Consider the following 11,211-nt stretch of genomic DNA (forward strand, 5'->3'; position numbering starts at 1 on the left):
TTCCTTCTTTCCTTCCTCCCTCCCTCCCTCCCTCCTATCCTTCCTCCATTCCTTCTATCCTCACTTTCTTCCTTATAGCGTTCATTCCTTCCTCCCTTTTCACTTTTCTGTGGAGTTGGAGATTTAAATTATAATGTCATGCATGTTTGGGAAGTGCAGTACTGTGGAGCTACACTCCAGATGTAATTATATATGACTTGAAAGCCTTATGCAATTGTGAGTTTGTTGTGTTTTTTCCCACATCTGAGCCACTTCAGCCCCAAAAGAGAAGTCTGCCTTAATTTGGAATTTCCCAGAATCAGGATAAAGGAGTGGCCTGAAGGATACAGTAGTCCAACAGTGATGCCAACAAAGTGGGCCAGTGTGTTCTCATGCACTTTTGAAATCCATGATATCAAATATGATAAAAAGTAAGCAGCATATAGGAGTAGAAAGGAGATCATAATTTTCAAGGCGTTTATGAGGGCTTTGGTCCTGGGGTCTCTGCGTCCTTTGGAAGTGAGCTGCATCTTCTGGAGATGTTTCCACAGGGAGACTATTAGCAGGAGACAGGACGTCAGGGCCACAGTAAATGGAATTAAGGAGAACAGAGTAATCTTGAGTCTGACCTGCATGGATAATTTTTTAATTTCACTCACTTTGGAGTCCCAAGTTGTGTTTTTTTCCAATTGATGGATCAAGTCTTCAATATGTATATCTACTTCTGTCAGATTTAAAATCAGGAAGACCAAGTTTCCCAGCAGCATGATCAGAGTCACTTTCTTTACTCTCCACTTGAGATAGAGAAAAGCAGGCCATGAGAAAGTAGCTATTTTGAGCAAATATAAGATGCTAAGGATGGTAGCAAACCAGAGACTGAAGTGATTGCTAACTATCCAGGAGAAAATACCAATTCTTACTTTTGTTTCATCCACAAGTGAAAATGAGTAATATGTATTTTGAAACAAACTTACAAATGTTTGCCATAGGACACTAATTCTAGAAATGGCCAAGATGGTGATAATTTGATCAACTGAAGAGAAATTTCTTTTGTTGCCCAAGTCAATGCAATTCATCACTACTATGAATCCATTGCTCAAATTCCCAAATATGAACTCTGCAACCATTATGATGAAGAAGATGCTCTTCAGGGCTCTCCACATGTTCAGTCAGAGAAAACTCAAAGTCTACTACTGCTGCCAGTGATTTTGTACAGCTAAGCTGTTCTTTCCTTCTTGTGCTCCTTTAGTTGTCCTGAAGTCAAGTCAAGAATTTCCAAGGTAGATGAAACTTCACATTGATGTTCTCATAACATTTTTATCCATTTTATCTTTTAAATACATCTTAACAGAGATGATTATGTCCTTACCAAAGGCTGTAACATTTCATAAATGATGAGGAAACAAAGCCAAACTCACATTTGTGAACATGTAAATAAACATATATCTATTTCACTCTTTTGTCCACTTTGCATTGCATCAGCTAAGACAATTTGAATCCACCAGCTTGAGTCCTGAGGTAAAAAGATTATCAAAATTGGATTGATCAAATATGTAGTTAAGTAGAGCTTTTAATGTCTCACATGACTGCTAGTGAGGACTTATAAAAGGTGCAGAGTTAGCCCTGTGTTATTTCTCAAGAAGCCTCAATTTCCAGTGGAGCTAGAATGCAGGGAACACTGAGAATGAAGATTAGATGATCACAGAGACTTAGGCTTCCTCAGCCCCTGGCTTTCTGCATTTGGTTGCGCTTACAACCTTGTGCCATGAACACCACTTATCTTCAGATTTTATCCAATTTTGCCCACATTGCTTTTCCAAACATAAAGTGAACTAAAGTTAAATATAAAATGTGTCAACAAACAAAGAAAACAGATCTACATTATGATATAAATTTTTAACTGGAGATTCAAGCAAAGAAGAGGTATTCACTATTCACTGTGAAGAATTAATTTTCTTCACACTGTCTCTCTCCTCAAAGTTACAGACAGAAGTAATGAATTGGCCCAGTTCTGACATGTGGAGTATGAAGAAAAGTTACCTAATTTGACATTCATACAAATAAAACTCTGTTGTTTCTTGTTTACATTACAACATATAGATATTTCTTTTCTGGATGCAGAAAAAAGCTATTTTCATTTAATGAATATGTAATTTATATATTTGAAATGTGTGCATTTTATTATTCACAGAAATTTTCCTGAGTGATTTACAGAACACTTAACTATACACAAAGTAATTAAAGAGTCTCATCTTTGATAATTTATGAATTTCATTTAAAATATAAAGTACTTGTTATGAATGTATACATGTCAAGTTAGAACAGAATATGTTGTCTTTAGAAGTTTGTTTGCTCTATATACTTATGAGTTCTAAGTCTTTAGATGTATGGTATGCATTTTTCCATTTGTACTCTTGACATGGGGTTAAAGAAATCCTTTCTACCTCTTTTATTTCAGGAGCAAAAAGGGCAAATTTCCTGTCTATATAGAGACAAGGCTGTGTGAGCTCCATTCAGAGTTTGTTAACATTTACCACCTGCTGGGATTGCAGAGGTTCTTGACCCAAAAAGGCTCAAGGAAGGAATGAACAGACAAGACACATTATGAGAGGGCCAGAAGGCTGATGACCACTGGCAAAATTTTATTTTTCTCAGCAAGCTTTATACAAAAGAGGAAGATACTTAAACATCAAAAACACTCTGACCTAGTTAAAACCTTTCAGTTTTTGCCACCCTGCCTTTCATCCTTACTACAAGTGTCCTTGACTAAGTATAAACTTCTTTTTAGTCAAGGGAAACCATTTAGTGTTCCTTCCCACCATGATAGAGACATGGTGCACCTGCAGATTCTAACCTTGTCGGAATGCTGCTAAGCCACACTGACCTTATCAAACTTTGGCTTTTGGTTCCCAACAACCGCCTGCATAAATAAGGAAAGCACAGTGGTTAGCTAAGAGAAATTACCACAGTCCTTCAGAATTTGTGATGTAACACATGATAAAAATTAGAGAATGAATAGTGGAAATGCAATTTTGAACTGCATTTTCCTGGTATGTTTCCATAAGAAAAAAAATACTAAAACTAAAATTATAAAATAGAAATAAGGTTTTCCCAACAACAATGTGAGAAAAAAACAGAATGTGGACAAAAAAATTCTAAGAGACTCTTTTTTAGCATTCTGAAAGAAAAGGAAGGAAAAGGGCAGGAAGAAGAGAGTCTGGAGTTTGACTTTTTGAAGTAGTTTCCTTGGATTTTGGATAATCTTATGATGAAAAGACTTTTAAAGTTTGCTTCACTTATTATCATTCATTTCATGAATCCTCAAACTTTGAGCAAACTCTGCTATGTCCCTTACTACTTTACATGTTACTACTGTATGGAGAATAATTTTCTTGCACTAATACACTGGGCAGTAAAATAGCAAATAAAACATTTACCTTTGTTCCTAAAGAGAATGTGATTAATGTTTTCCCTTCATTAAAAATAATGTTTCTTTATTTTTCTTATTTATTTACTTTATTAGTACATATTAGTTATATATCAGGGACTTGTGATATTTCAATACACTCATAAAATGTACTTTGATCATTTTCATAAATTTACTCTTTCTTATCCTTTCTCTCCCAACCTTTTAAAAAAGGTTTCAATGGGTTTCATTAAGGAATGATGTACCTTAAAAGTGATATTGAGAATTCCAAGATGGCAGTTAGAGGGAGGAAGAAGAAAGCATGCCTCCTATAGTGAAATCTTGGAGAGATGCTGGAGACACACCTTGCAGGCAAAATCACTGAGAAGAGGCAAAACTTTGACTCCTCCATACCTCCAGCTGGCTCAGAGAATCTCCACTTCACGTTAAATGGAGAAACCAGGAGAGCCCTTGGGCTGCCAGTTGCCCGCACCCAGATGGCTTTGGAAGACACAGACAAGGTTACTGTCAATTAGTACACTAAGGCTTCCTGTTTATATCTTTGAAACTTTTTTGTTTGATTCTTTGTTTTGTTTTTTCCTACTTGACTGTTTATTTGTTTTTCCCTTTTCCTTTAACTTCTTTGCTTTCCATCACCTCTCACCATTCCATTCTAAATATCACCATTGTTATTATTACAAGCTAGAAAATACTTAATTGCACACAGTACAGGGACAGTAACAACACCAAGAGAAATGACAGGAAGACAGAAAAAATAGGGAAACAAGTTTCTCCACAGCAAAAAATTAGTACAGGAACCAGAGGGAAATGAAGAAAACAGATATTCAGATCCAGACTCCAACAAAATGAAGACAAACTATGACAAAGAACCCAATGAAGCCCACAAGAATAATTTAAAAGAAGACATACTAAAGGTAAGCAATGAGAATTTTATAGAGATGATTCTGGATATGGTCAACCAAAATGTTCAGGAGACACTCAAGAAATTCCAAGACAACAAAAATAGAGAATTTAAATAAGCAAAAGAAGAAATAAAGGAAACCATAGAAGCACTGTATAAACACCAAGGTGAAACAGAGAACATGATAAATAAACAGATAAATAAACTCAGGACAAAAATAGACAACATTAAAGAGGAAACCACCCAGGATATGGAAAATCTCAGGAAAAAGAATGAAACAGATCTGCAAAACAAAATGGAAGGCCAATCTAGCAGAATAGAACAAACAGAAGACAGAATCTCAGAACTTGAAGATGAAATGGTAATTAAAGGAAAAACTGAAAAACTATTAATTAAACAACTCAAGACCTGTGAAAAGAAAATGCAAAAACTCACCGACTCCATCAAAAGACCAAACTTGAGAATCATGGGCATCAAAGAAAGAGAAGAGGTGCAAGCAAAGGGAATGCATAATATATTCAACAAAATAACAACAGAAAATTTCCCAAATCTAGAGAAAGATATTCCCATACAGATGCAAGAGGCCTCCAGGAAACCAAACAGACCAGATCAAAATAGAACTACCCACAACATATCATCATTAAAACAGCAAGTTCAGGAACTAGGGAAAGAATACTGAAGGCTGTAAGAGAGAAAAAACAAATAACATACAAAAGTAAACCCACCAAAATCACAGCAGACTTCTCAACAGAAACATTAAAAGCAAGAAGAGCGTGGGGTGAGATCTTCCGGGCACTGAATGAAAATAACTTCAACCCCAGGATACTCTACCCAGGAAAACTATCATTCAAAATAGATAGAGCAATAAAAGTCTTCCATGAGAAGCAGAAACTAAAACAATATGTGACCACAAAGCCACCACTACAAAAGATTCTTCAAGAGATTCTGCACACAGAAAGTGAAACCCAACTTAACCATGCAAAGACAGGCAGCACCAAACCACAGGAAAAGAAAAAGCAAGAAAGTAGAGAGTAACACCAACATAGGTACACACAATCAAACCTTCGAACAACTAAGACAACTAAATGACAGGAATCACCACATACCTATCACTACTAACACTTAATGTTAATGGACTTAAATCACCCATCAAAAGGCACCGCTTGACAAAATGGATTAAAAAGGAAGATCCAACAATTTGTTGGAGACCCATTTCACCAACAGAAATAAGCATAGGCTTAGGATGAAAGGCTGGAAGAAGATTTACCAAGCCAATGGCCCCCCAAAACAGGCAGGAGTAGCAATACTTATCTCTGACAAAGTAGACTTCAAACCTACATTGATCAAATGAGATAAAGAAGGACATTCCATACTAATAAAAGGGGAAATAGACCAAAAGGAAATAATAATCATCAACCTATATGCACCCAATGTCAACGCACCCAATTTCATCAAATATACCCTGAAAGACCTAAAACCATATATTAACTCCAACACAATGGTTGTGGGAGACTTTAACACCCCATTATCATCAATAGATAGGTAATCCAAACAAAAAATCAATAAAGCAATCCAAGATCTAAAATATACAATAGATCAAATGGACCTACTTGATGCCTACAGAACATTTCATCCAACTTCTATACAATATACATTGTTTTCAGCAGCACATGGAACCTTCTCCAAAGTAGATCATATCCTAGGGCACAAAGCAAGCCTCAGCAAATATAAGAAAATAAAAGTATACTGTGCATACTATCTGATCACAATGCAGTAAAAGTAGAAGTCAACAACAAAAGTAAAGACAAAAATCATGCAAACAACTGGAAATTAAATAACTCATTACTTAATGAAAAATGGATCATTGAAGAAATAAAAGAGGAAATTAAAAAGTTCCTGGAAGTCAATGAAAATGAAAACACAACCTACTGGAACCTATGGGACACAGCTAAGGCAGTCTTGAGAGGAAAGTTTATAGCCATGAGTGCATATATTAAAAAGACTGAAAGATCCCAAATCAATGACCTAATGATACATCTCAAAGTCCTAGAAAAACAAGAACAAGCAAATCCCAAAACAAATAGAAACAGAGAAATAATAAAAATAAGAGCTGAAATCAACAAAATAGAAGCCAAAAAAATCATACAAAGAATTAATGAAACAAAAAGTTGGTTCTTTGAAAAAATAAACAAGATCCATAGACCCCTGGCAAACCTGACTAAAATGAGGAGAGAAAAAAACCCAAATTACTAGAATCAGGAATGCAAAAGGGGAGATAACAACAAACACCATGGAAGTCCAGGAAATCATCGGAGACTACTTTGAGCACCTATATTCAAATAAATTTGAAAATCTTAAAGAAATGGACAGATTTCTAGATACATATGACCATCCAAAACTGAACCAAGAGGAAATTAATCACCTGAATAGATCTATAACACAAAACGAAATTGAAGCAGCAATCAAGAGTCTCCCCAAAAAGAAAAGTCCAGGACCTGATGAATTCTCTGCTGAATTCTATCAGACCTTTAAAGAAGAACTGATACCAACCCTCTTTAAATTGTTCCATGAAATAGAAAGGGAAGGAAAACTACCTAACACATTTTATGAAGCCAGTATTACACTTATCCCAAAACCAGGCAAAGACACCTCCAAAAAGAACTATAGGCTAATCTCCTTAATGAACATTGATGCAAAAATCCTCAACAAAATAATGTCAAACCGAATTCAATAACACATCAAAAAGATTATTCACCACGACCAAGTAGGCTTCATCTCAGGAATACAGGGGTGGTTCAACGTATGAAAATCAATAAATGTAATAAACCACATTAACAGAAGCAAAGAAAAAATCCACTTGATCATCTCAATAGATGCAGAAAAGCCTTTCATAAGATCCAACACCATTTCATGCTAAAAGCTCTAAGAAACTAGGAATAGAAGGAAAGTACCTCAACATTATAAAAGCTATATATGACAAACCTACAGCCAGCATTATACTTAATGGAGAAAAACTGAAACAATTCCCTCTAAAATCAGGAACCAGACAAGGATGCCCACTCTCCCCACTCCTATTCAACATAGTACTGGAATTCCTAGCCAGAGCAATTAGGCAAGAAGAAGGAATAAAAGGAATACAAATAGGTAAAGAAACTGTCAAAATATCCCTATTTGCAGATGACATGATCCTATACCTTAAAGACCCAAAAAAACTCTATTCAGAAGCTTCTAGACATCATCAATAGCTACAGCAAAGTAGCAGGATATAAAATCAACATAGAAAAATCATTAGCATTTCTATACACTAACAATGAGCAAACTGAAAAAGAATGTATGAAAACAATTCAATTTACAATAGCCTCAAAAAAAAAAATCAAATACCTAGGTGTAAACCTAACAAAAGATATGAATGACCTCTATAAGGAAAACTATAAACTTCTGAAGAAAGAAATTGAGGAAGACTATAGAAAGTGGAGAGATCTCCCATGCTCATGGATTGGTAGAATCAACATAGTAAAAATGTTGATACTCGCAAAAGTAATCTACATGTTTAATGCAATTCCCATGAAAGAGACTGAAAAATCTACTATTAAGTTTATATGGAAACACAAGAGGCCACGAATAGCCGAGGCAATACTCAGTCAAAAGAACAATGCTGGTGGTATCATGATACCTGACATCAAACTATATTACAAAGCAATAACAATAAAAACAGCATTGGTAGTGGCACAAAAACAGACATGAAGACCAGTGGAACAGAATAGAGGACCCAGATATGAAGCCACACAACTATAACCAACTTGTCTTTGACAAAGGAGCTAAAAATATACGATGGAGAAATAGCAGCCTCTTCAACAAAAACTGCTGAGAAAAATGGTTAGCAGTCTGCAAAAAACTGAAACTAGAACCATGTATATCACCCTATACTAATATTAACTCAAAATGGATCAAGGATCTTAATATCAGACCCCAAACTCTAAAGTTGATACACAAAAGAGTAGGAAATACTCTGGAGTTAGTAGGTATAGGTAAGAACTTTCTCAATGGAACCCCAGCAGCAGAGAGACTAAGAGATAGCATAGATAAATGGGACCTCATAAAACTTAAAAGCTTCTGTTCATCAAAAGAAATGGTCTCTAAACTGAAGAGAACACCCACACAGTAGGAGAAAATATTTGCCAGCTACACATCAGACAAAGGACCGATAATCAGAAAATATAGGGAACTTAAAAAACTAAATTCTCCCAAAACTAATGAACCAATAAAGAAATGGGCACGTGGACTAAACAGAACTTCTCAAAAGAAGAAATTCTAATGGCCAAAAAACACATGAAAAAATGCTCACCATCTCTAGCAATAAAGGAAATGCAAATTAAAACCTCGCTAAGATTCCACCTCACCCCTGTTAGAATAGCTATCATTTGCAACACCACCAACAACAGGTGTTGGCGAGGATGTAGGGAAAAAGGAACCCTCTTACACTGTTGGTGGGAATGTAAACTAGTACAACCATTCTGGAAAAAAATTTGGAGGCTACTTAAAAAGCTAGACATTGATCTACCACTTGATCCAGCAATACCACTCTTGGGGATATACCCAAAAGACTATGACACAGGTTACTCCAGAGGCACCTGCACACCCATGTTTATTGTGGCACTATTCACAATGGCCAAGTTATGGAAACAGCTAAGATGCCCCACCACTGACGAATGGATTAAGAAAATGTGGTATCTACACACAATGGAATTTTATGCAGCCATGAAGAAGAACGAAATGTTATCATTCGCTGGTAAATGGATGGAATTGGAGAACATCATTCTGAGTGAGGTTAGCCTGGCTCAAAAGACCAAAAATCGTATGTTCTCCCTCATATGTGGACATTAGATCAAGGGCAAACACGACAAGGGGATTGGACTATGAGCACATGATAAAAGTGAGAGCACACAAGGTGGGGGGTGACGATAGGTAAGACACCTAAAAAACTAGCTAGCATTTGTTTTTCTTAATGCAGAGAAACTAAAGTAGATACCTTAAAGGCAACTGAGGCCAATAGTGAAAGGGGACCAGGAACTGGAGAAAAGGTTAGATCAAAAAGAATTAACCTAGAAGGTAACACACACGCACAGGAAATTAATGTGGGTCAACTCCCTGTATAGCTATCCTTATCTCAACCAGCAAAAAACACTTGTTCCTTCCTATTATTGCTTATACTCTGTCTTAAGCAAAATTAGAGATAAGGGCAAAATAGTTTCTGCCGGGTATTGAGGGGGTTGGGGGAAGTGGGAGGGGGAGGGGTGGGTGGTAAGGGAGGGAGTGGGGGCAGTGGGGGGAGAAATGACCCAATCCTTGTATGCTCATATGAATAATAAAACAATAAAAAAGTCAGCAATAAATGGAAAAAAATGTAAAAAAATAAATAAAAGTGATATCTCCTGATGATTATATGTGATTCTCTTATGAATTAAAAATGTCTCCCCACTAGTTCCATTTTGCTGATATTTTTTATGTAGCCCCAAGTTACTCAGAATTTATATTCTTTAACCTGCTATTATGCTAAATTATAAAAAAATAACTTTCTACCTTTAAACAAAATTTCAATACTGGGATATAGCTATTTGACTACAGTGTATTACTCCATTTTAGCCATTGTTCCAATCGGCTTGAAAATATTGTGATAAGTTATTTATAGCTATGTTTTTAAATAATATTGGTATCAAGTTTTTATTTCTCAGATTTTGACATCAGAATTTAGTGTTAAGATTTGGCTAGCATAGTGACTTTACAGTAAGAAAACTTCATTTATAATATTGAATATTATATGGCAAATAATACTAGGGGTGAATTTCAAAGCATATTTTTAGGTGTGAGAAAACAACTGCTTGCTTTGTGAGGAAGAAAATAAATTACTAGAAAGTCTGAAAACATGGGGTTTTGCAAGGCTGGATTTGTTAATTTCTTGACATTAAATCTTTTAGGCTATAATATTCTCAATACTATAGCTTTCATGCCTATTTGAAACCTTCTGATTGGATTGACTTTACAGATGTAGATCCAAATAATAGTTATTAAATTCAATAAGTCATTTCAAATTGATAGGTAACTGAAGGCACAGAAGCTACATATCCAGTTTCCCTGGTAAAATCTCACATGCTCAAAATGTCTATTATTAAGTCCAGAGGAAAGAACACTGAAAAGGCAATGAAACGCAGCAAAGTAAGGAAAAATGACTGGGAAAGAACTGAGTCATATGAAATTGAGGAGAATTAAATGGTAAAACACCAGCATTTTTTTATTGTTGTACTGGATGGGGATACATTTTGGCATTTACAAAAGTTCTTACAATGTATCAAATATATCATACTTGAAAATTCATCCCCTCTACAAGTCTCCTTTCCCCTCTTTCCTTCCAATGCTGGAATAATTTCAACAGGCATCATTTTGATATTTACATATGTCTGTACACAGTCTTTGTACTATTTTTCACCATCTCACACCTTTCCCTACCTTCTTCTGCCATGAACTGGTCGAAGAGCAACCCCCCCAGTCAGGACCTGTTCTGTCCTCTTGTTCTTCAATTTTGCAAAGGAAAAAATTGAGATTTTTGTTTGTTTAATATAGCTAACCCAGGGAGTTTCTTTATGACATTTCCATGTATATGTATGTGTGTGTGTGTGTGTGTGCATTATAACCTGAGTCAGTTCATCTCCTTTATTTTTCTTCTTTCTACCTTAGTCCTCTTCTTATGGGGGTTTCAAAAAGTTTAAAAACTCTATACTTAATTCTTGTATAGTGAGTACATCAACCATATTCACCTTCTTTACTTCCTTCTTTTACCCTTCCCCTCTTTATGTGATCTCCTCTTTGCATGATCTGTTCTTCATAATATTGCTGTATTTATATTAAA

General features: G+C 35.6%; 1 protein-coding gene across 1 annotated transcript; it reads right to left on the minus strand.

The window, feature by feature from the left end:
- Nucleotides 1-206: 206 nt before the first annotated feature.
- On the minus strand, nucleotides 207-1,142 carry LOC109702652 (taste receptor type 2 member 13-like). The gene has a single exon (XM_020187945.1). It carries the CDS (start codon nucleotides 1,140-1,142, stop codon nucleotides 207-209), a length of 936 nt encoding a protein of 311 aa, XP_020043534.1.
- Between the last annotated feature and the right edge of the window lie 10,069 nt (nucleotides 1,143-11,211).

This window comes from Castor canadensis, chromosome 6, assembly GCF_047511655.1.
Source record: "Castor canadensis chromosome 6, mCasCan1.hap1v2, whole genome shotgun sequence".
Lineage (NCBI taxonomy): Eukaryota > Metazoa > Chordata > Mammalia > Rodentia > Castoridae > Castor > Castor canadensis.